Source organism: Crotalus tigris, unplaced genomic scaffold, assembly GCF_016545835.1.
Source record: "Crotalus tigris isolate CLP2741 ecotype Arizona unplaced genomic scaffold, ASM1654583v1 scf7180000024364.846960, whole genome shotgun sequence".
Taxonomy (NCBI): Eukaryota; Metazoa; Chordata; class Lepidosauria; order Squamata; family Viperidae; genus Crotalus; species Crotalus tigris.
Genome location: NW_024100532.1, coordinates 211,324 through 236,791, shown reverse-complemented (window position 1 = coordinate 236,791; position 25,468 = coordinate 211,324). Strand labels below are relative to the sequence as shown.

General features: G+C 37.3%; 2 protein-coding genes across 4 annotated transcripts; one reads left to right on the top strand and one right to left on the bottom strand.

The window, feature by feature from the left end:
* Window positions 1-5,296: 5,296 nt before the first annotated feature.
* On the top strand, window positions 5,297-15,142 carry CNTD1 (cyclin N-terminal domain containing 1). The gene is made up of 9 exons (XM_039327672.1): window positions 5,297-5,351; window positions 6,137-6,200; window positions 8,347-8,539; window positions 8,639-8,714; window positions 9,496-9,652; window positions 10,179-10,341; window positions 11,749-11,893; window positions 14,176-14,272; window positions 14,419-15,142. Exons 3-9 carry the CDS (start codon window positions 8,368-8,370, stop codon window positions 14,524-14,526), a joined length of 918 nt encoding a protein of 305 aa, XP_039183606.1. The 5' UTR covers window positions 5,297-5,351; window positions 6,137-6,200; window positions 8,347-8,367; the 3' UTR covers window positions 14,527-15,142.
* Window positions 14,646-25,421, bottom strand: BECN1 (beclin 1). 3 transcript variants are annotated; one of them, XM_039327670.1, is made up of 12 exons: window positions 25,275-25,421; window positions 23,537-23,665; window positions 23,154-23,221; window positions 22,863-22,921; window positions 21,259-21,349; window positions 20,905-21,041; window positions 20,048-20,242; window positions 19,376-19,522; window positions 18,533-18,682; window positions 18,337-18,397; window positions 16,134-16,276; window positions 14,646-15,419 (listed from the first exon to the last, which is right to left on the bottom strand). In XM_039327670.1, exons 2-12 carry the CDS (start codon window positions 23,661-23,663, stop codon window positions 15,251-15,253), a joined length of 1,347 nt encoding a protein of 448 aa, XP_039183604.1. In that variant the 5' UTR covers window positions 23,664-23,665; window positions 25,275-25,421; the 3' UTR covers window positions 14,646-15,250. The 3 variants fall into 3 exon arrangements, with proteins under 3 accessions (XP_039183604.1, XP_039183602.1, XP_039183605.1); XM_039327668.1 differs by lacking the exon at window positions 25,275-25,421 and adding an exon at window positions 24,588-25,227; XM_039327671.1 differs by lacking the exon at window positions 25,275-25,421 and adding an exon at window positions 24,740-25,227.
* Between the last annotated feature and the right edge of the window lie 47 nt (window positions 25,422-25,468).

The window sequence follows — 25,468 nt, the reverse complement described above, 5'->3', positions numbered from 1 at the left end:
TCCCACTTCCTGAAGCACTTTTACTTTGAAAGGGGGCTTTCAGATATTCTGAGCCTCATTAAATATTGTTACTTTTGATGCTCTGAAGTATTTTAATACGATTTGCAAGGCTGTTAAAAATTAAATGTGACTAATGTATTTCTAATAACTGAAAAATATTAGTATGCTAGTACTAATTATGTGTGATAATAGAATTATCTTATTTAAACATTGTACTAATTCCCTGGAGATTTTCAGTAGAAATTATATATTAGTCATGCCTTGGTTGACCTTACTAGCCTAAGCTATCTTGAGGATCAATCTTCAAATCTGATCTGAAAAGGCTGTTTTAAGAGACTTGCCTGTCTTTTGTTCTACATAAATAGAATTGTGATCCCGTGTGTTTTTGATAAATCCTAAATAGGCTGAGGGTAAGCAAAGTATCTTTAAGTCCAAATAGCCAAGTATCCCTTAATGAATAATATCATGGTAGCTATTACAGAAAAGTAAGTCCCCTACTTATGAACAGATTGTGTTCCGAGAGGCTATTACTAAGTGCCTTTTTCATAAGTTCATCCAATATTAAAAAATGTTATGTTACATTTCTTCTTCACCTGACTAGTTGCAAACTAACCCTAACTCTTAATGCCCTTTAAGGAACAGCGAGCATCTTAGCTTTCTCTCACTGTTCACTGACTTGCTCGGACCTCAGCACTGGGGTAAGGGCAAGCCAGTCATCCCACAGATCACTGGGACCCTCACTGGGGAAGAGCTGCCAGCAAGGTAACCAGCACAACCCATAAGCAAAAGGATGAGGTGCACATTGTTTGGTCTTGACCATACAAACAACGGTAGGCAGCCCACACCATTTCATTCTCCATAGGAATAAGCAGGAGCAAATTTGGTGGGAGCTTCCCAGGAGTGGAAGACTCCCAGCTCCAAGGCCCATTCTCGTGCAACCCCATTTTCATGCTGTAAGTCTCTCCAAGCATGTGCACAAGTCAATTTTTCTTCTCTGATAGAGCCTACTCCTGTGTCAGCATTCAGGTTGAGACAACGTTTTAATGCATCAGCAATTTTCCTGGGGTGTTTGGACCGTTTCAGGCATGTTCATGCCCATCCCTGCTTCACTCAGTCAAGGCTCAGTGGAGCCTACCAAACACGCTCCTGCTCAAGGGTGTGGGGTGCTGCCACCTTCTTGATGGGAGGCTCATAGCATGCCATAAACTAACCTATTTTCTAGAATCTTCAAGGCTGGAGTCATGGACAGGTTTGTTTGTAAAAGTTTGTAACTCAAATGTTCATAAGTAAGGCAGTGCCTATATTTCCTTTTGGTAATTAAACAACAAAAAGAATGTAAAACAACAATAATGGGTGCAAATATATATATTTTTAGGATCCTTAAAGAAATTTCAATATTGATTTAATGTTAAACTCATTAAAAGAAGAAATAAAATTAATAGTTGGGCAGTTGGATAATTATAGAAGCTGATTTTAGTCTGTTTTCAAGCCTAACATACTGTAATCCCAAGTGCAACCTCTGTGCTAGAAGACACTAATCAGACATTTCTCTTTTTTAAAAAAGATGTCTTATCTTTTTGGGGATAAGAAGAGAACAAGAAAATATAGACCAGTTAATCTAACATTACAAGACAATTTTTTTGGAAAGTTAAATTGGCTTACTCATCTAAAGTAGCAACAAATACATGTATAATGTGGGATTCAGTAGACACTGTTTATAACTTTCAAAATCATCCTGAGCAAACTGTCCACACGATGAGGTATTTTAATACCTCATAAAGCATAAAAAGCATAAAAAAATGTTTCAAGAAAAGACAAGTCTTACAATAACTAGTTTTAAATAAAGTATTTCCAAAGGATAGTATTTTTAATTTAACTTCCAATGAATTGATATAATTTATTTATTTATTATATTATTTATAATATAATTTTAGATGATTCAGTTGAAGAGACTGTAGATTGCTGCAAACATTTAGAGGCAAGGATTAAATTGGCATGTGATTTGATATAAAAATGTAATAAATTCAGATTTTGGTAAAAAAAAAAACACCTTCTAATCATAGATGATTGGGTTCAATATGGATATGGATTAGGAAAGGGATTGTGAAGTTGTGAATAGCTTCCATCTGGATATTATAACCAAAAACTTTGAAACTATCCATCTCCCTCACAGAGTCACTCTGACAGTGTACAGATAAAACATTAAAACACAGAAACAGTATACAAAATGTAAGAAGCAAGCATAAATAAAAATCAATGTTAAAAATTAATTAAAAGGCAGGGAAGGCTTTCAGGTGCTAACCAGCCCTAAGGCTGCATGCTGTTCTGTGTATTCCAAACAAGGCCAGGGTTAAATTTTCATAACTTTCTGAAAGGTCAGGAAAGTGGGGCCTGCCACACCTTTGTCCACCTTTATCATACATTCTCTTACTTGTTCTTCTAGTTTCAAATTTCAATAAATGTTTATACATTTCAGTAATTACATGTTTATATTTGTTGTTGTTAATTGCGAAGTCGTGTCCGACCCATCGCGACCCCATGGACAATGTTCCTCCAGGTCTTTCATATTTGTAAAGAATTTTATTTCAAATTAAACATTAATGTTCAAAATCATAATTTCTTACCTACTTTTCTAATTGTAAATAAGAGAATTACTATTACATATCCTTCTGCCATCAGTTCTTGGTTTCATTTTAGAATTGACAAAACTTTAGTATCTTGCAGTAAATTAACCATTTGTGTTTTGCCTATTATTTTTTATCAAAATGCTTTTTGTGCTGATATCCACAGAAGTTTTTCTGGGCACAACCTGGCTTTGTATCTATTCCATATCTTTATATCTACCTCTCATACTTCTAAACAGATTATTTAAGATGGGTGGTGAGAGTTTCAAGACAGCTAGTATTTATTTCTTTGCTACTAATAATTACCAATTTTTAAAGATTTAAAGTATAAAAAATGACTAAAAAGTTATGCAGCCAGCTGCTGGAAAAAAATGAACAATTCAAATATAATTGTAACATATGTTTTAGGCCAATAGTCTTCAAAGATATACTGAAAACCTACAATTCCAACTAAGAATTTTTAAAATATTTAAAAATCAATCCTTTGAACAAGATTCTTATTACATTTGCTTCCTGTCATGTTTATAAATGTTTGGTCTTAGCAAGGAATTTAGAATTTGACATGGTTAATAGTGTTTTGCATTGTGGAGGCAACATTGGTAACCTTATTGAGACATCTAGCTAAGGGGGGTGGCTGGAGGGAACTACAGAATATAAAGCAAAGGTATGACAGTAGAAGTTATTTACTTCATAAAGCAGCTTTGAAGGAGTATTCTTCCCCAAAGCACCAAGAAAATAAAATACCCCTTTGAAGTTTATATAGTTCTAATAAATATATGTTGATAAAGACTGATACCTTGGTAAGTTACATGTATATGAGGAAAACAAAGAGTTAATCTATACTACTGGAAGATAAATCATTATCTTCTTTCAGATGTAAAATGTATTTTAAAACATAACTCAGAACTGAAAAGTTCTGAGCTTTCTTCCTCAGGCAGTTTGGAGTTCTACCCTAAAACAACTTCTCACACACAATTATCCTCCACTGAGTTTGTTTATTGGAGTTTCACAAAGCAGATAAAAGGGTTAAATAGCTTTTATAGCTTAGACATGGCAATATATGTTATCAATGAACACTTTGAAATGCAGGGCATTATCCTTAGAGTTGTATAACTTATCCTCAAGTAGTCTCAGCAACAAAGAGGAATGTTGACTTTCAACATCTACAATGGGTAATTCTTCAGTTTTTTTCAATCTCAATCTGATGAGGTTTTTGCTGCCTGTGCTCGCATGATTTCAGCCTCTGTTTCTACTTCATTCAGCAAGACATCTTGGGAGAAAGCATACATGGTGTAGGCATCTGCACATGAACGCTCAGGAAAAAGATTACATTATGCATGCCCCTACTAAATAAAACTTAGTCATTTCCACCACCAATCAAAAGGCATTACACCATGACACTATCTGTGCCCTAAACTGGATGCAAAGGAAAAGTCTGGAAAAATTAAGAAAGATAATACCATTTGTCTTTCAAAATTTACCTCTCCTAAAAAAAAAAAAAAAATTATGTCAGAAGTGCTTTAACAAAGAAACACAATGTCCACCTCATTCTGCATGAACAAATGATGGGCCCATATTCTGCAGAAAGGACCACTAAAATGTAGTTAAATACATGTTTACATTTCAAAACCCCTCTTATACCCTTGAACAGAAAAATATCTCGATACCTGCAAATTCTAGCTCAAAACTCTCAGCCATCTGGATCCAGGAAATAGGCTGGAATGTTGCTAGGAGCAATGCATTTTGATTCCCTATAGCTATGAACAAAAACATACAAGGAAACTCCGTTTCATGCCATTCACTGTGAAAACAGTACAATCTGGCATCTCCCAAAGTTGCTAAATTTCAGTTTCAGATGGTGTATAGTAAATAAGTTTTGACTTATAAGAACAGAACCTTGGATTCACTGGACCAGGGCACTGGAAGAGTAATTGTCAGCCAGTCATTTCTTGCGTTGTTATAACTGCAAGAATAAAACTAAGGCAAAATAGGACAATCTTGATTCTCCCCCCCCCCTCATAAAATCAGGGAGAGAAAACTAGAATAACAAACAATCCACGTCTAGTAGGTCTGCAGGGCGCAAGGTTCTGCTTACCGTACAATAGAAAATATCTGAATTTCCGCTCTCGCCCCTTATTTTAAACCTGCTTCTGTGGACTTATGGAGACGCGCAAGAATCAGACAAGATTACTAACGCGCTCCCCGGAGCCCAGGGACACAAACAACGGAACTTGCCCACGACATGCTTTTCCCTCTCGGACAGCCATGACGCTCAGATTACCAAAGGATACAGATTCCTGCGGCGGCAACTCCTAGCCCGAGCGCTAAGGCGTTGTTGCGAGTGTTCATCCCTCGCCGAACCATCCCCATGCCCGGCCCTGGATTAAATCCAACGGGTGCCATTCTTTGTGGCTTGGTATTCATTGGCGGCACGCGCGAAAACTCTCTTCCTTGTTGCGGCGCCGACATCTTTCCCAGGACCTTGACAAGAAAGTATATACCAACGCCAGAAGACAGTGAAGACCGGGCAGCCATCTTTGGTGAGGGCTGTGACCTACGCTTGTCACGACGTCAGCCATTTTAAAAAAGAACCCGACTGTTACTGGGACGATTACGCTTTTTTTGCCATCTTTGGTGAGGGCAAACACTAAGTAAAGGGGGCGGAGTCACATATATTTTGAACTGACAATTTATTTATGTCATAAACTTTATGACACGGTATGATAGGTGAGGAATTGAAAAGAGTTTAACCTTAAATTAATTATGTATCTTTTTTCTGCCCTTCAAAGTGAAGGTTAAAAACTTGGAGAAGCATAGTTTTTCTTTCCTTGACTAGGTATTTAATATATTCACTATATCCACACATTCTAATTGAGTTTAGCAATTTAATGATACAACTCTGAACGTATTTCCTGTTGTCCCCTTAAACAAAGCGGGAATTTTTAAATAAGGTTGCTGTTAATTTTCTAAAGATAGGCTTATATGAAATATATTACTAGCCATATTGTGACCCAAAGGTGCTTTTTCACAAGGCAACTGGACTTTCTTGTTTTTCTTTGAAGATGTTTTGCTTATCATCCAAGAAGCTTCTTCAGCTCTGACTGGATGGGAATGGAAGGATTTATACTCCTTGCAGAGAGCTGGTCATTTGCATTCATTTAAGAGGATCGTTGGGCCCTTTTGGAGGTTATCTATGTCCTCAGGGTCACCTGAGTAGTGCAAATGGGTGTGGAGCCTTTTTGGAACTGCTGAAAGGACTGTATTGTAGACTGGAGATAGATGATATTGTATCCCTCCCCCTCTGTTGAGAGAGGGCTGTTCAATTTTGGCATAGATGGCCTCTTTGACACCTCTTTCAAACCAGTGGTTCTCTCTGTCCAAAATGTGGACTTGGCTGTTTGGCCTTTGTCTTTTAAATATAGATGGATTGCTGAATCTTGTCCTAATGGGTTTGTTCTTCTATGTTATGCCATACGTTTATGAAGTGGTTGTTTTGTTTCCCCAATGTACAGATTTGCACATGTGTGAGGTCCTGCCTCAGCTATCTTCTCAGAAAAGTATGACTCTTCCATATAGGTAAGGACATGAGCTAGGAAGAACCCAACTTATTGAGGGTGTCCGTCAAACTTCACGCCCAGGGGGATGCCTTGCGTTTTTGCTGAGCCACGCCATCACCTAGTCTCAGGCATTCCCCCTGCATTTCCCCATCATGGCTGCCGCTCCCACCTACATTTTAGCTACCGCCTCCGTAACCTCTAAGGGTGAGGGTTTCCCCTCCTCCACTCTCTGATCAATGCTGATAGCCATTGCCCCCTGACATTCGGGGTAAGGCCTCTTGCTTTCAGGTTCTGGAATGAAGGTTCTGGAAACAATGAAGGTTTCTACAGACAGAAACATGGTTGCACTACGGATTCACCTGTGTCCCCCATTGTGGCCAATCTCTACATGGAAAAGGTAGAAGTCCTAAATTCCTTCACAGGAATTCCACCCACTCACTGGTATAGGTATGTGGATGATACTTGGGTCAAAATGAAAACACAGGAATTGAAAACGTTCACCAAACACATCAATTCTGTGGACAGATACATCAAATTCATAGGGGAAGATGTTAAGAAAAATAGTCTGGCCTTCCTGGACTGTGCAATATACATTAAAGAAGACAGAAGCCTTAATATTGAAATTTACAAAAAAAACCCACACATTGATCAATATTTATATTTTATTTTCACCATCCACTGGAGCACAAAATGGGAGTTATCAGAACTCTACACCACAGAGCTGAAGGTCTGCCTGCTAGCAAAGATGGGAAAGAAAAAGAACTAAAACACATCAAGGAAGCCCTCAGAACATGTGGCTATCCCAAGTGGGCCTTCAACAAATCCCAAAAAGGACTCAGTAGGAGTTCTTTCATAACAGACAAAGAAGAAACCAATAAGCAAAGCAACATTGTCATTCCATACATTGTAGGAATATCGGAAAAGCTCAAGAGGGTCTTCAGCCAATACAATACACGTGCACATTTCAAACCCATGAATACACTAAGGCAGAAGCTTGTCCATCCCAAGGTTAAATCACCTAGACACAAACTGATATATGCAGTATAATGCATTGAGCCATGTGCAGATCTCTACATTGGGGAAACAAAACAACCACTTCATAAACACATGGCACAACATAGAAGAAACCCATCAGGACAACATTCAGTAGTCCATCTGCATTTAAAAGACAAAGGCCACTCTTTCAAAGACAGCCAAGTCCACATTTTGGACAGAGAGAAGAGGGGTCAATGAGGCCATCTATGCCAAAATTGAACAGCCCTCTCTCAACAAAGGGGGGGGGGATCCAACATCAACTATCTCCAGTCTAAAACACAGTCCATTCTGCAGTTCTAAGAAGGCTCCACACCCATTTGCACTACTCAGGTGACCCTGAGGACACAGATAAACCTCCATGTGGCCTCAATGACTCTCTAAAAGAATGCAAATGAGCAGCTGTCTGCAAGGAATATAAATCCTTCCATTCTCCACCATCTAGTCCAGAGGTGTCAAACTGCCAGCCTGCAGGCCAGTTGCATCATGCGGAGGCCGTGTCCACTCCAGCTCCGGCAATGTGAAAAAAATTGTGATATGTCATGACACAGGTGACGCAGTGAGTTTGACAGCTGTGATCTAGTCAGAACTGAAGAAGCTTCTTGGATGATAAGCAAAACATCTTCAAAATAAAACAAGAAAGTCTAGTTGCCTCGTAAAAAAAGTACCTTTGAGATAATTATGACCTGGATAACTGAGAATCTCCATAGACATTTAACCATATCATGGATGTATCTACTGCTTCGGTATCCAGGGTGCCCTTTTCTTCTCTCTTACCCATCAATTAATCTTCAGTCATAGATGCATTTAGGAATATTAGCAACTGGAACCTCAAAGAGAGCACAATTTTATATCAGTTTTATCTTTTCATTTCTAAATTTCCTTCTTGGGCCTTTCATAAAGTTTATATTGAATTGTTTTTATTTGTGATGCTTTAATACTACTTCAATACTGTTAAATCTAAGTAGTTTACACAAACAGCATTAACATGAAGTATATAATATCTTAATATGATAGATGCCACTATACTCTGTTTTAACCATCATTATATTCCTTATTAATAGAAACAGTTGGAAGGAACTGTTGGAAGAAATCAATTATTGTAGTTTAATGATACATTACTATTTTTTCAGAGTATTAACAATACTGTTAGGATGGGCTTACCTGCACAAGTATCAGCCCAATACCAGTATTCAGAACCTATCTTTGGAGTAGTGACTCCTGGAATTATCCAAGATACTTTCCTTCACATGGCTATGGAGAATGAGCGGTATTTGAGTAAGCTGTGCGATGAGGCAGGCTGCTTCAAAGACACACAGATAGTAGGTAAAATTGGCCTTAACAGGTTCTCTAAACAGATGAAATTCTGAAAGACATTTTAGAAGAACTTCTAACTATGATCATTTTCTCTTGTGTCTCTGTCAGAATTTGTTTTTCTTTTAGCTGGGAAGTGGAATCTAAGTGAATCAGCCACCTATCAAGCAATAGAGATATTTGAAAGGTATTTCTTTATTTTCTCTTTGACTGATATTAGGAGAAAACTATTAATTTATATGCTTACCACAGAGTAAACAATATTCATTTTGTAGGATTTACCTCTAAGTAGATGTCCTTAAAGTTCCAATTTTATTTCCTGTAACTTATACTTTTATTGTTTTGTAGATGTAGTTAGAACAGCCAAGTCACAGATTTAACCTATAAATAAAAAAAACTAAAATATATACTCTTCCTTTTTAAAATCTAAAAGGATTGTTTGAGGGGAATACCTTAGTTACAGTTACAAATCCAAAGGTCTTTAATGACTAGCTTTGAATAGCAAAATCCCAAAGTCAATCAGAAACGGAATTTGTGGGCACCACTAAAAATGCATTCAGTCTACAAATACAATCTCAGATACAGTTTACATCACAAGGATTGTTTTTCATTCCTTGCATACTTCTTTCCCAGCTCATTTTTTATAAAACCTTGCCTGAGAATAAGTCTGGAGTATTTAAACAACATTTTGTGCCATCCCAGTTAATATTCAGTTGTGAACATATTGCACCATGAGAAAACTCAGGAAAGACCTAATGGACAATTTGATTCTTGAGGGGCTGGTGAAGGTCCTAAAGCTTATTCTACCTGTTTCATACATTGTTTCATGATCTTTGGAATAGCTTTTGCTCTGTAAAATCAGTGTGGTTACATGGTTTTGATATTTGTTTCTATAAACTGTAAAGCAAATTTCAAGTATGTACCTGTTCTTTTCTCTAGATATATTATTTATGTTTTTGTATTTTTAGATATATGCTCAAATTTTTAGAAGAGTTCTCTAATTTGACTCCAGAAAAGGAAGAAGACAGCAGCTGGGCCTCACTGAAAGTACAAATGGAGGGTACATATATACTGCGTTTAGTTTCTTGCATTCAACTTGCCAGCAAGCTTTCTTTTCATTACAAAGTAAGGAGATTCAAGATTTGCCTTGAACAATACAGTATTATATAACTTTCATTCATTTTTTTTTTAATTTCTGAGCCATCTTATGGACTTTCTCAATGACAGAAAAAGGACAGTTAAGTACACATGTGCATTTGGGAAAAATATAATTGTTTCTTGCTAGAGAATCTGATCAGAAGATGAAAATAGATGTTATAAATTGCTAAGCAATGGTGTCTTTTCATAAATAGCTTGGGTTAGTAATGAATGAAATGTATGAAATACTGTATATGGAGTTGGCTTTCACAGTGATGAAGTATCAAATATGAGGGAGATGGGATGGTTAAGAAATTTGATATATAAATAAATATAAACTATTAGCAGTATAAACAAAAATGTTAATTAATTGGGCAGCTTATTAGTATCATTTTGATTCATGTTGGGTTAAAAACAGCAACATATACAATACAAACCATTCCAACAAAACATAGTAACTATGGTGAAGCAAAATTGACATTTTGGATGTAATGTTCTTATTTCTCTTATACAGATTGTTAATAACAAAATGGTTCTAAAGTTTCTGAAATCTTTGGGTTTCTCGTATACTACAGAAGAATTATTAGAATCAGAACTAGCTATTTTGAAAGCTCTGCATTTTCAAGTCAATGTTCCAGTTCCACTTGCCTATGTTGAAGTTCTCCTAGAAGTTTTAGGTAAACCCAGGAAACAATATAGTCTATGTCATGAAACAGCTTTGCTCTGCTAGTAAAAATATTGATATTGCTCTGCTAGTAAAAATATTGATATGATGCTGATTTATCTATCCCTCCTAACTGAGCAGCCACACTTAAATTGGTAATCTTTTTATTGCTTAGGTTCTACAGCAGGTGGCAGCACTTAGTCAACTTTTGCTACTCTTAAAAAAAAATCTTTAAGTCACATCCTAGAGCAGGGCTTTTCAACCTTTTCACCCATTGTACCACTTTTAGGATATGGCAATATCCGAGTACCACCAGTCGCCTAGCAAGGTGTCAAAAACTTGATGATCTCCCCCCCCCAAAGGAAAAAAGTGGTAAAGTACAGGTAGTCCTCGACTTACAACAGTTCGCTTAATGACTGTTTGAAGTTACAATGGCACTGAAAAAAGTGCCCCCCAAGACACAGCCAAGCAAGACATCTGCCTGCCCGCCTGGCTGCACTCTTCCTCCTGTCCGAGGTTTTCATTGTTGTGAGCATTTCTGTTGAGGATTGGCAGTGGGGGTAGATTGGGGGTGTTTGGTTTTTATTTGCCCCGTCTGCTGGGTGGTTACAGCAGGTTTTGGTCACTTCACATGACCCTGGGATACTGCAACTGTCATAAATATGAATCAGTTGACAAGCATCTGAATGTAAATCACAAGACCCTGGAGATGCTGCAACATTCCAGCTGATCAGCGCTTCTTCTGGGCTCAGCACAAGCGCCAGGATCAGCGCTGAGCTCCAGCTGGAGCCTGGCGCTGATCCTGGCGCTTGCCCTGAGCCCTAACAGCCCTGCAGCTCCAACCATCTCTTGCTCAGGTTTGTGCGATGCTGCCACCAGTTCAGCTCATTCCCCTCCCCCGCTACCACTTTTCTAAGATGGTCATGTACCACCTGCCAGGTGCCAATGTACCACAGGTGGTACCCATACCACTGGTTGAAAAGCCCTGTCCTAAAGCAGTAGGATAAACTGACAATTCACAGAACATCTCAGGGGAAGGCAGTGGCCACACATTTTCTTGTTACTAATGAACAACATGTCCCTGTTGTTCTTAGGAATACTATTATTTCTTTGTCTTTTTGTTTTGTTTTGGGTTTTTTTTGCTCTTGGTGGTTAGAAAGCAAAATGTTTTAATAAAATGGACTGTGGATCAGTGATCATTCTCAATCATCATCATAGGCATCACAGATTTAATGAAGTTTTGTGGTTTCTTATAATATGAGAAGCAGTTTGGTGTAGTGGTTAAGGCACAAGGCTAGAAAGCAGGAAATAATAAGATCTAGCCCTGCCTTGGATATGGAGCTAACTAAATGACAAGTATAGAAACCCACTGTCTTCCCTGCAACATTTAATTCTTGGGCTTTCCCCCCCCCAATACTAGGATACAATGGCTATTTACTTCTGACAAAAGAGCTGCATGAAATGTGCAAACATTTATTGAGTTTATCATATCTATTGCGGAACAATATTTATGATACCTTGCTGAAGTCTTCAATAGAAAACTCCTCGCCAAGTGAACTTCAACTGTAAGTTCTAGAAAGAAGCAAGCTAACAATAAATGTGTGCTGTAAAGGAAAATCAAAACTTGAAGTTGTGCATATTGAAAAGAACAAATGGAGAAAGAACTTTATAGATCAAGAAAATCTGGGTTAGTTTTCCACTAGCAGATTTTAACAGAGATGTTTGTAAACAATGCTGTCCTAATAGAATCTAGCTTCAATACGTCAACAATGTTCTGATTTTTCTTTGGATCATATTAATGTTTCTTTCTGCAGAACGTTTAAATATGGGCAGTTCTCAGCTTAAGGCAATCCTTTACTTGGATGAGATAGTTTTGAACCTTAAATATACCTAAGTATTCCCTATGATAAATTACTGCATATGAACTGGAGGAGTTACTGGAAAGATATAATTACTTTGTTTTAGAGATCACTGGTATGAGCTATTGTAGCCTAAAATAAAAGCAGAACTGAAAAATGACTTAAAAAGTCATTAAACTGGATAAATATTTCCCTCTAGATATTTTGTATTAATCTTTTCTGTGCTATCCTTCAGAATAAATATTCTCAGAGCAGCTGATATATAGCCAGAGAACCAATTTGGTTTAGTGTTTTAAGGCTCCAGGATAGAAACCAGGATTTAGTCTCATTTTAGGCATGAAAGCTGACTGGATAACTTGGGGCAAGTCATTTCCCCCCAGTCCAAGATGTCATGTTTGACTGACAAGATAGTTGGTCAATTCCTGTTACAGCCAATGGATGAATATTGGCTTATTTTTTATAGAAAATATTTTATTAAAATGATGCATGATGATCCTCTTGGAGATGCTATATGGGTTCACTAGAACAAGGGTCCTCAACCCCTGGTCCATGGACTGGCACCGGGCTGCAGCATGCCAGAAACCGGGCCGCACAAGCAAGTGAAGCCCCATCCCCAGGATTCAGGCAGCATGTGAAACCACGCCCCCCCCATCCGCAGAAAAGCTTCTCTCCCTGGTGCCCCAAACGTTGGGGACCCCTGCATTAAAGTTAACCTCTAGATAGAAACTGTTTCATTTTGGATCCTTTTACTTGCCTTTTAACATTTCAAATAACCGTTTAGAATCTGGGGTCGTTTTTTGTTAATTACAGAAATGTTTAATTAATTTATTAAATTTGCATATTTTCTTAAGAAATCCTTCTGTTCTCAAATGTTACATTTCCCACCCATTAGCACAATACACTGAAATTGAAAAAATACAATTTTTTTCCCATGCTGGTAGGGTTACTGGAATTTTGCTATTATTTAATTATACACAACACTGAATTTTGTTAATGTTTATTTTTTGGGAAATGAAAACATTAAATTCACCTCTTCATTGTTATCTGCCAGCAAAATACAGCATGACTCAGTACTGTTGTTAATATACTCAATCTAATAGGAGAACTGTAGAGAAAAACATCTGTTTTATTGTATAGATAGTCCATGTTAACGCAGCAATCCTCATCTCAGAATACATTGTGTTGAAAATTAGCTCCTCCTTTTGGTGTGTAAGCAATACCTATTTACCAAAAGTGGGCTCCACCAATACAATGGATTTGTGAGAAATGTGCTGTTTTAGTTTAATGTTATAGGTATTCTAGCTGTAAGGACCCACCCCACTTTGCATCTTAAGAAGACAGAACTCTTGGAATAATTCTTCCAACAGGAATCCTTTATTAAGAAGAAATGGTTGCAGGCATGCTAGACAGGACTTGGGGTTCAAGCTCTCCCATTCAAGGTTTTAAGGGGTTCCCCATTAGTCCCACCCAATCAACCCCCCTTCCAGTGATAGTTTCAAGTATCACAATTCCACCCCCTTTCTTCTTTCTTCCGTCTGGATGGAGACTTCAGATAACTACATGAAAGGCAAATACCCTTCTTTGTTATGATAAGGTCCTCTGGTGCTAACGCTTTGAGATTACAATAAACACACATTCAGCATTCAGCTCTTTGAAGTGTACTGAAGGAAGTGAGGGCCATAAAGCCCCTTTGTTCTCCCCCTTCTCTCCCTCTTATGGCAGAATCCAGAGAAGGCAGAATTGGGAGTTTCTATATTTGATAATTAAAGATGAAATATAATTGGATTCTGACACTAGCCATCATAAGCGGAAGTCTTCAAAACATATCTTTTAATTTTAAAAATGAGTGAATGTAATAGAGAAATGCTTTAAAAATAATCAACTGTTTAATCATATTGCTTTGATATATCTAAATAGCTTTGTACATTTAAATGTACAGCATTATTACTATTGCTGGAATACATCATTTTGTCATTTTAATTTCACAGAGCCAAATTTGTGTCTGTAAAGGAAGACCTCATGCTACTAGCTGTAGGAGTAATTGGTGCAAGTTCTTTCCTGCTAAAGCATGAAGATTGGAATCAGGTACATATAGTTTATCTTTTAGTCCATTAATGTATTAAATCAAGATATTTTTTTCTCTCCTAAATTTGGCTTGCTACCCCTAGGAACCCTAGTGCTACAGGATATGGCTTATCAATCTAAAACTTTTTCTTTCTTTCTTTTGAAAGGTTGTGGACTACCTCAATAGCACCACAGGCATCAGTCTTCAGAGCATTACTGAGGCAGTCTATGCAATTCTAAAGCATAGTCTCGGTAGTACAGTGGATAGTTGTTAGAAATCCTTTGTTCTTCTCAAGCTGAAGAGCCTGCTTATCAAGAAATGTACTATATAGTGTTTGACATAGACATAGGATTCATAAGCAGATAACTACTAAAAAGGCACTGTACATTCTCATGCGCTTCAATAGTTTAATGGATATCACAGATTTTGTTATGTTAATCCTTTAAGAGGGAATAAGATTTAAAGAAAGGTATTTTGTCCATGACTAGGGCATCAAAACCATTTACAGCAGTCTTGCATAACCATTACAACACAAAGAACTGTAGCAGCTTAAGACAGATATTAGATGTATGGATTATGGAGATAAATGTTACATGTAAAAGCAGAAGCTTTAGCACAGACCAATAAATGTATTTGAGAAAAAAATACATTAATGTGTTACTCTCTCTAGAACTGATAAATTATTCTGAAAATAAATCTGTGAAATAATGAAGCTGCAATAATCTCATAACTAAACAGAGTCTCTACCACTAATATTGTCTCCTTTATCTGTCCTATTGGAGAAAATACATCATGATTTTTCCCCTAAACTCAGTTGTATACTTTATTTACATGTTATCTAAATTATGCTATGAAGTTTTTTTTCCTTCATTCCATTTTATAATGAAATGTCAAGATTGCAGATTTTTCTTCTTCTAAAATAATGTATGGCTGTCACAGTCCCAAGTCCTACTTTTGGCATCATTGCATCATGCTGCATTGTTTTTCCTTCATAATCGTTATTTATTATAGAATTGCGAAGAAACCCAAGCTAGACCCCATTTCAGATTTGTCAGCATGAACTTGAGTGCTTTTGTCCACTGTTCCTCTGAGTTAAACTGGGTTTTAATGGAATAGGAACCACCATTTCCACCTGTGTCTTCAATCTTGCCCTTTTCCACATCCATTCTGTATTGGAAAAACAGATCCTATTAGGCATTAAAACAGCTGGCATTTGGTCTCAGATTAGCACTACATTATTTTCTAATAAATCCCATTCTTCTTTTGTAATGCTTTGATTTATTAATCTTTAGACATAGGTTTTATGTTAAAGATCTTGCTGAGAGAGTACCTCAATCTTCTTTATCTGACACAATATTTCAACAACCAAATGACAAAGCAGACTAAACTAAAAAAATGAAATTTAATAATTCAGTGGGATACACATTTTTAACAGTAAGTCTAAAAAGATATTTTAAAAGAAAGTATATAAATATTTGCTTTAAAATAATAACTTGATAAAGCAGCCAGAAATGTGAGAAACACTGTATCAAGAGCAGTTATATTTGCAGTGCTTGAAAAATTGTTACCAGTATCAAAACAAAATACTATTCCAGTACTATTCCAATAGTAGTCAGCTATCTGACTCAATCTCATAATAAGATCACTAAATGTGGTAGTTTATTAGTGCATTAGTACTTTGAAGAACCATAGTAATCCAGCTGTTGTTAATATATATTGTGTTAAAAACAGAAAAGCAAAACTTCTGGTATACATGAGATAACTTAAAATTAATAGCATCTAATTATATAATAGTTTAGCAAGTGATACTTAATTTAGATTAACCAGACTGAATTAAAAAGTTTGTAAAAGAAATCTACTTTCTGCACCATTGACATTTACCTGTAAGGTAAACAGAAACGGGTCTCGCCCTTTTCTACTTCCTCTTTGAACTGTTGTACACAATCTAGAAATGCCACCATTGCATGGTCAAATTTATTGTCCCAGAAAAATCGTAAACCTCCTGAACAGTAGAGAGGCAGCTCCTTGAAGACATAAATGTAAATATTAGAAACAAAAGGAATTGTCCTACAGTTCTACAATATTTAAAGAAGCTGCTTTGCCTCTTTACTCAATAAAGAGCATCCATTATAACTTAGGTAGCATGAATCATCTTTGTTGTTTATTACTGTTCCCCTAAACCAAGTCAAGACTACAGGAAACAAGAAGATAAAATCTGTTTTACTCCAATGGAAAACTATTCTTGTTTCCTTTAAACCTCAGCTTCTTTTTCAATTAGCATCTAGGGCATGGGTCGGCAACCTTCCCAGCCTCCTCTGCCATTTGGAGAGAGAGAGAGAGAGAGAGAGAGAGAGAGAGAGAGAGAGAGAGAGAGGCACTTGTGCTTCCCTTCTCTCTCTCTCTCTCTCTCTCTCTCTCTCTCTCTCTGTGTGTGTGTGTGTGTGTGTTTGTGTGTAAAAAAGAGAGTGGCCTCACCCTATTCTCTGACAAGCTTATTGGGTGGGGCTCCTCCCTTTGCTGCGTCTCTGCAGGAAGCAGGAAGGGCAGGAGAGAGCCAGCCCAATAAGAATGTGTGTGAGCTTGTTGGAGAACAGCTTGAAACCAGCTTGCCAGGTGAGCAGAAGATCGGGGAGAGGAAGGGGGGGGGGAGAGAGAGAGAGAAAGAAAGAAAGAGAGAAAGAGGAAGAGAGAAAGGGAGAGAGAAAAAAGAGAGGGGGAGAGGAAAGAGAGAGAAAGAGAGGGAGACGGAGAGAAAGAGGAAGAGAGGGGGAGAGGAAAGAGAGAAACAGGAAAGAGAGGGAGAGAGGGAAAGAGAGAGCGAGGAGAGGGAGAGAGAAAAGGAGAAAGAGGGAGAAAGAGGGAGAGAAAGAGAGAGAGGGAGAGGAAAGAGAAAGAGGGAGAGAAAAAGAGAGAGACAGAAAAAGAGAGGGAAAAGAGAGGGAAAGGAGAGAAAGAGAGGAAAGAGAGAAGAAGAAAGAGAAAGAAGAGAAAGAGAAAGAGAGGGGGAGGAAAGAGTGAGAGAAAGAGAGGAAAGAGAAAGAAAGGGGAGAGGTGCACGCAAGTTTTGTGGCTCCCAGTGTTTTCTTTTCTCTGGGAAACGGGTCCAAGTGGCTCTTTGAGTGTTTAAGGTTGCAGACCCCTGATCTAGGGCATTTTAAAATACAAATAAATAGCAGAACCTATTCCCTCATGGGATCCAGGTTTTTCAATGATTTTTCAATTTCTAAATTCACAGTAAGAAAATAAGCCCTACTGAAAATATCCTTTTCATTTGAGATGGAGAACCATGGACATTTTCCCTTCCATTCTAGTTCAGCACAAGGAGAATGAATGACTGCTCTCCATCTAGACTGATACAGATCCGTCAGACAGAGTCTACCTTATAATTCATTTTTACATTTCTTGCATGGTGGGGTTGATGCCCAGTGCAAAACATAGGCAGCCTCTACGATAGGGTAAAAAAAAAAAGTGTAGAGAGATGCTACCAAAAAGCACTTATTCATGCAGATGTTCCAGACATTCAGTACTATATTTAAGAAGACTATATAATATATCAAATTAAACAGTACAATTGTAAGATAACATTCAAACACATCCCTAAATACACATGTAGTATGATGTTCACATATTTAAGCTGTATATTTACATTTGTTTATACTGCATAAAACACAATGCTATACTGATATTTCTAAAATATAGATTCAATTATCATTTAAATTTTAGCATGTATGAGTATTTCATTAGCCTAAAAATGTTATTAGCTAAATCATTCTGTATTATTTTATTAAGTTAGCATCCCATTTCCCATCAATACTCAGAAAGCCAATATATTTCAACATGTTTAAAGTGGAATAGCCAAGCTATGTTTTTTAAAAACTTTGAGCAACCTAGATTTTTTTTTAGAACTCAGCATCTGGAGAATTGCTCAAAAAAAAAAAAAAAAAAGAAATTCACTGAGTGTTCTAGAGGCTTGTTCTGAACTGACTAATCTCTTCTAAGTATAAACAGATACAGTACTCTAGAAGTCCAAAATGCAGGTGATGAAAAGGATTCTTGGAAACTAAAATGTGAGGAAATCTCTTACCTTGGATTTGTCAGTAAGAGACTCTAAATAAGAGTGATTTCCATATGGAATAAGGCGGTATCTGCAAGAAACAGTTACTTAAGAATAATTTGACTGAAAAGTACTGTATGGCCTTCTAAACCAGCAAACAAGTTAACTAATCTTGCCATTTCTATGGCTGACAAAAGGAGTGATGGCTTGTTGTCTCTGTATCTACCTTTGAAAGGTCAAACCCATCTTGTTGGCAAGGGCATAGAGAAGCAGAACAGTCTGCCCCCAGGCTGCGTTGATCTCATTCCATTCCACAGGGACACTTGGGAGGCGGCCTAGTCGAAAGTTGTTTATTGTGCCAAACTGCCCACTATGCCTATGCAAGAAGAAATCTAATCAGCTAGCTTTTGAGGGAAACAGAAAAATCTTAAACACAGTACAAACAAGTTTAAGCAATTTTTGGACACTTGTCCAAAGTTTAAATGATTTTCCAAACATAAACATCAAGATCCATAGCTTTTATGAAAATCTGTCTATAGCAGAGAAAGTCAGCCTGGTATTGCCCAGATTATTTAAAATTGAACTCTATGAGGCCCAGTCAGTTTGGCAAAGAAATTTTAAAATAAGGATGGAAGGCTCTTGGACAAGACCCTGTGTGAAATATTACTAATTAGTTTTCATTAAAAATACTACAGATAGTACCCTCCAAAAGGGGAATAATATATTGATTAAAGAGCTTATTTATTTATGGTGAACAACCTAAGACTCTTAAAGAAGAGTTGCTTCTTAAAAAGTGGAAAGAGAATCCAACCATGATTGAATACTGTAAAGTATAAACTGAAAACAGTATCCAGTCACACTTTTGCAGCAAAGTTAAACTGAAACTATTATATCCACTCTAATACTGTCCAGAGTCTTCTGAATTTCTCAACTTTGCCTAAATGACCAAATATGCTATTGTATGTATGTTGCAACTTAAATGCATTTTCCTCCAACCAGATTCAACTATTGGTACTCCACTACATTTCTGCTAACTCCCATCCCAGTCTATCCAACTTGCTTTTCTTACCAGATATGGAAGGTAGCATTGAATACATTGGTTTTCTTTAACTTGTCCAGCTGCATTTGGGCATAACGCATTTGATTATCAACACTTTTCAGTTCATCATCCAGTTCTAGTTGCTGCCGCTTGAATTCACTGTATTCTTTCTGATACCTCCAGGAAACATCAAGAGAATAAATCATTCAACATGTAGAATAGTGCCAAATCCAAAAGAACAAATCTGTTTCTTAAGAGGGAGAAAAGGATAGGCTTCAAAAATGTTCAGATGAATTAGAAATTAATTTCATGAAAATTAATTTGAATAAAAAAGATAGTTTCTATCTAGTGTTAAGACAGATGGCATAAAAATAGCACACTATACTTCTTTCTGACTTTCCTATCAAATAGGATAGCTAGAGTAAGTGAGCTGAAGGCAGGGTGTTAAGCAAATGTGAAAAACACAAGAACCAATAAAAAGTCTGTCAGGGATAAGGAGAAAACAGTGTGGCAGAGATGCAGTAAGCAACAGCTGGGAAAGCAGCATAAAAAAAGAGGAAAGATGTTTAGTACAGGCATAAAGGAAAAAAAATGGGAAAAATCCGTCACCAATAAACATGAAAACTTGGGATGAACTCCAAGGTATCTAGTCAAAAAATTACAACATTGGGAATATTGTTAGTAGCAAGATTTCACACTCACTCAGCTTCCTCCTGATCCAACTTCTCAGCCTCAATTTTAACCTTCTCAAAATCTTCAGTCAGTGCCTTGCGCTTTTGCTCTACTTCCTCCAACTCTTCAATTAACCTCTCTTCCTCAAGAGCAAATTCTTTCAGTTCCAACTGTAATTTCTCCTTGTCATCTTCAGTCATTTGCTCCAGAATTTCAAGGCACTTCCTACAAAAAAACTGTGATTTTATGGGATGGCAATGTGCCATACAAAACCATTTCACTTTCTTTCAGTTATGTACCTGAAACCCAACCAGTAGCCCGAGTATCAAATCTGTGTAGATATACAGGTAGTCCTCAACTTACAACAGTTCATTTAGTGACTATTCAAAGTTACAATGGCACTGAAAAAAATTATGTAGATTGTTTTTCACACTTATGACCATTGCAGCATCCCCAAGGGCATGTGATTTACATTCAGATGTTTGGCAACTGCTTCATATTTATGATAGTTGCAGTGTCCTGAAGTCATGTGATTATTTTTTGTGACTTTCTGACAAACAAAGTCAATGGGGAAGCCAGATTCACTTAACAAACATGTTACTAATTCAACAACTCCAGTGATTCACTTAACAAATGTGGCAAGAAAAGTTGTAAAATGGGGCAAAATTCACTTAACATATTTCTCATCATTTATGGTCATAAGTCAAGGACTAACTGCAATTCGTTCTACTTTAAAAGAGAAACTGAATTGCCACAGCTTGAATATATATGTGTCTGAGACATGCATATGATACCTTCTTCAGTAAAAAAATATTTTAGTGAACCAAGGTGAAACTGTTTCTTTATTCTGTCAAGATATTGTAGTGCTTCTGAAATCTATTACTCACTTATAATTCTGGCATTCATTCTCAGTTATATTAAGCTGTGTGTCTAATTGGTCTAGAAGTGTATCAGTGCATTCTTCACATAGAGGATGATCCACATCTGTTTGGCCAGACATGATGTCAAACAGATCTCCAGTGACCTGTAAGGAAGGAAGAGCTCATTTTAGCAAAAGAAAGAGAAAACAGTTCTACAGTTTATTAAATGAGACAGAAAGCTTTTGTCAAGCCAAACTACTATTCATCAGAGCTTTGCTTTGATAAAACAAAAAAAAGTGCAAAATTACTGCATTCTATTCTCCCAAACAATCACTCTTTTCTAAATACTGATAGTACATTCAAGACTAGGGAACAACTTGCCTTGAGTCTTCTGCTGAGATTTTCCATGGTACCTCCATCTGAGGCCTCTCCAATCAGAGTGAAACTGTTGGCACTTTCTGTTGACATCATTCTGAAAAATGCAGCATGATTTTGTTAAAAGATTAATTCTCATAGATTTTCACCAAAAATCTGACATTAAGCCATAGTAGTTTACATTTTGTTCCACAAACTATTTCCAGTTCCTAAATAGTAAATGTGTTTTACTCTATATACTATATTTGATAGAAAATCTACAGTTTACAGGCTTAAGTTGCAAGGAGAAAATGTCTGAATTGTTACAGATAGACAATACCATTCAAAGAAATGAAAACATGTTTGGATCCATTGCATCCAAGAATTACTTGGATTCCATTTAAAAGCCTCTTAGAAAACTATTCCCTTTTCATTAGAATATACATTAGCTAATTCATACAAATTATCGAGAACCATGCCACTTAAAAAACTTTTGCAGAATGGTTATTTTGATCTGAAAAAAAATGGCAGGGATAAATGTATTAATCCTATGGCAGAAATAATAGAGGGATACTTCGGTTTCATTACTGTGGGGGGAAACATATCTAGCTTTTTAAATTTTTCTAACAAACCAAACTAGCCTTCCTGAATCTACTGGCTTAATGTTGGACCAACTCCTCTAATTCCCAGACTTTTACAAAATTCCTTCTGAAAACTGTTGTCCTATAATAGAGAATCCAGTTGAAAATGAACTACAAGAAGTCCTCAACTTATGATAACAATTGGGACTAGAACTTCTATCGCTAAGCAATTGTCAGGTGTGGGGAATCAACAATTAAACGTGTAAATACTCAAAGTTTTTTCTAAATTGCTGTTCACAAAGACAGAATTTTCCCAGAGTAACGCACACTCTACATAGCTATCAAATAAATACTGTGAAGAAATGAGGGTCTCTTCTGCACCACTAACTGCATAACAACAACTCAAGACTGATGTTTCACTTTATTCCTCCCTCCCATAGCTCAGCATCAGATTCCATTACATCAATTCAATTACTGAGTCACACTTAATGATTTTATAATTTTACAATCTTTTTTGTCATAGTCATTAGGCTTGATTTTGCTAGTTGAAAACTCTCCGTGAAAGTTACAAATGGTAATAAACATGACCCTGGGATGCTGCAACCATGATAAATACATGCTGGTTGCCAGGCTCTCAAATTTTGATCGTATGACCACAGTGATACTGCGTTGATCATAAGTGTAAGGACCACTCATTAGTCATTTTTGACAGTGCTGTCATAATCCTTAATTGTCGTTAAACAAGGTCATAGGGTTATTTGTGTTTCCTTTCAAAGGAAGGATGGAAGAACTAAAGTATACTTTGCCTTCACTGCCTATAGATAGAGAGAATTTTTGCTTCTTTTATAGATAAGAGTTTTTTTTTTTGCTTTTATTGGCAGTTGAGAGTGTGTGTGTGTGTGTGTGTGTGTGTGTGTAGATCTTCCACCCAAATTAAAATGCAACAACCTCAGAAAGACTTCATTGTCAGAGTTTGGTCAAAATTTCCAACCTCTGAAAGAATGGTATTTATTATAAATGTATTAGAGCAGAGAACATAATAATTAATACCTGGCTGGGGGAATGAATCTTCGGGACACTCCATCCTGGCGGTTTTCAACAAACACTTCCTAAAAAGAAATTTAGCATTAGCATCTTTTCCTTACCAAAGAGAGTTAAATGTTTGAGCCCATAAGCAGTTTTAACAACCTGCCACTTTGCAATGTACACGTATCACAAGGAAAATTTAAAAAGCAGGTTTTGCAGAATGAATGCCAAGAAAATAATAATTCCTAATAATGGCTGGTGTTTAATTCCTTGTGCTCACTGCTTTTAATTTAGAATCATATGCTAACTCTTTACCTCATTCAAAGGGATCTCTTCCTCCTGTGCATCACTCAGTTTTGCTGGAACAGTAGTAAGCAGAGGAGCTAGACAAAAGATAAACAATTACCAAAGGAAAAATAAATGCTAAAACTCAGCAGAAAGATTATTATATCTGTCCATATTATTTTCCATTTGAGCTTTTGCTTCCCAACTCTAAGGACAGGTTCTCAAACAAGTTTCAGATTTGAGAACTGCCTCAGATTAAGCGCTGTTGAAATCTTTCATAACTACATGTGTTACTAAATGTTTCCAACAACCTTACATTCTACTTTCAATAAATTTTCTCAGCAATAGAGAAGTGTATGCATTCACAATATGGAATTTATGGCTTGCACTGGTTTTATGCACATTTTTTTTACCTGTCAATTCCTGGATGGTAACTTTGTCAAGAACATTGAAAGATGTGTCCAATTTAAGAGGCTGGCTACAACGCTGGCAAACAAAGCTGACTTGCATGGTGCAAGCAGGTGACTTATACCCATCCATATCTGTGAAAGTAGAAAAATAGTCAATACAATGCTTCTAATATTTTGTTGTATAAAGTATATATTTTATATTTGCTATCCAGTTTGTGTTTTCTATCTGCGTAGTTCTATTTAAAAATTCAGGAGTAGTTACTAGTGTACTGCCTTCTCTCATGTAGCATGAATTGATATTTCTGCCATTATCATTACAGTGATTATCCACCTTTTCTTGCATTATCATAGAGAACATTTATCTATATATCCTATCTCTGCACAGACCTTAGCTCTATGGCTAAAGGTCAACAACAACTTGATGACACATATTGAATCAATCCAAGTAATAACATATGGTTTATCACCACCATTTCAGCTGTAACTCCCAAGGAAATCAGTTATGTTCTGATACTAAGTATAGTTGGGAAAACAGGAACTGTCCAAATTAGGCTCTACTAACAAAAATTAGTCAGGTATCAGTTCAATCCTAAACATGATTTTGGAACAATACACATACTTATTTTTGAGGTACTATGAAGGCACAATTTGGCCTACTGTAGTTTACTGACATTTACTACCTGTGAATAGCACATATTGGTCAGCTTTAATTTCCTTCTTCTAGTCCAGTGGTTCTCAACCTTTCTAATGCCGCGACCCCATAATACAGTTCCCCATGTTGTGGTGACCCCCAACCACTTATACATCACCGGGTGCCAGGGGCGTGGCCAAAGAAAAGGGGAAAAAATGGCGGACAGCCTTGTTTGGCGACCCCCGTGAAATGGTCATTCGACCCCAAATGGGGTCCCGACCCACAGGTTGAGAACCACTGTTCTAGTCCAGTTTAAACTGAAGCTGGTAGACAGATTATGGCTAGGAATACAAAAAGGTAAATTCCAATGACCTTTTGTTGGAATCTACCTTGATTCTATCTAAATGTCTCCGTCGTTCTTACCTACTTCACGCCCAACAACGAACTAATGTGCTTGTTAAGGGGCCATAACCAGATTCCCTGACGATAAGCGGGATGCCCAAGCGATATGTATTTAAAGTTTCCCCAGGAGCGAACAAAATCGATCGGTAAAAATCACTGCCAGGCTACCTTACCCTCCCAACAATACACAGTCAGCTTTCTCTTTCCCTGAAAGTGCCTTCCCAAGCAACCCCGCAGTCTCTCAAAACGGCTTCGCAGAAAGTTTTTTCTTCCGGAGATATCGCACTCTTTGCTCACGCCCAAAGGAGGCGCCGAAACCGGACCGCCTTCTCGCTCTCCGTGGCATCAGATGGGGCTTGTGCCGCCACGGCGCAGCTGGACTGCAACAGCTATTTGCAAAGATGCAAAGTCGGCGATGTCCTTCTTGTACGAATAAAAACCGCACATGAAACATTTTACTGTTACTACCACCACCCTCATATTCACAGTAGAGAGGAAGCCCACGAACTGGGTTCACGACAATGTTGGGACAATCTGGTTGACTCTTTGCTGCCATCTACTGACCATAATAACGCAGCCCAGATCTAATAACAGAAAAATACTTCAGTTTAAAGGCAGTAGTACAATAATAAAAAAGAGAACCATGGAAGGCAGGTCATCTCTTAGGGGCAAAAATACTAAAGAACCGGCTACAGAAGTAAATAATACCTAGGATTTTACACAGCGGAAGATAATCTCTAAGTTGCCGGAAAAAAGTCACTTCGAACGCGAACCATTCTCAACTTCCTACTTCTACGCTGCTTGGCTCCACGTCAATCACTTCACATATTTGTACCGAGCTCCACCCATACCAACCGGAAGTTGTTTCTTCAGCGCATGTGCACAGCACCGGATAAGGCCCG

Bases quoted from the DNA above. Each gene is read 5' to 3' on its own strand.
- BECN1 (XM_039327670.1), bottom strand. From the start codon at position 23,663: ATGGATGGGTATAAGTCACCTGCTTGCACCATGCAAGTCAGCTTTGTT. The intron at 21,042-21,258 runs GCAAGTTGTTCC...CCTTCCTTACAG, and splicing joins ATCTCAGCAGAAGACTCAAG to GTCACTGGAGATCTGTTTGA. The intron at 18,398-18,532 runs GTAGATACAGAG...TGTTTCTTGCAG, and splicing joins ATGGGTTTGACCTTTCAAAG to ATACCGCCTTATTCCATATG.
- CNTD1 (XM_039327672.1), top strand. From the start codon at position 8,368: ATGGGCTTACCTGCACAAGTATCAGCCCAATACCAGTATTCAGAACCT. The intron at 8,715-9,495 runs GTATTTCTTTAT...TTGTATTTTTAG, and splicing joins GCAATAGAGATATTTGAAAG to ATATATGCTCAAATTTTTAG. The intron at 11,894-14,175 runs GTAAGTTCTAGA...TTAATTTCACAG, and splicing joins TCGCCAAGTGAACTTCAACT to AGCCAAATTTGTGTCTGTAA.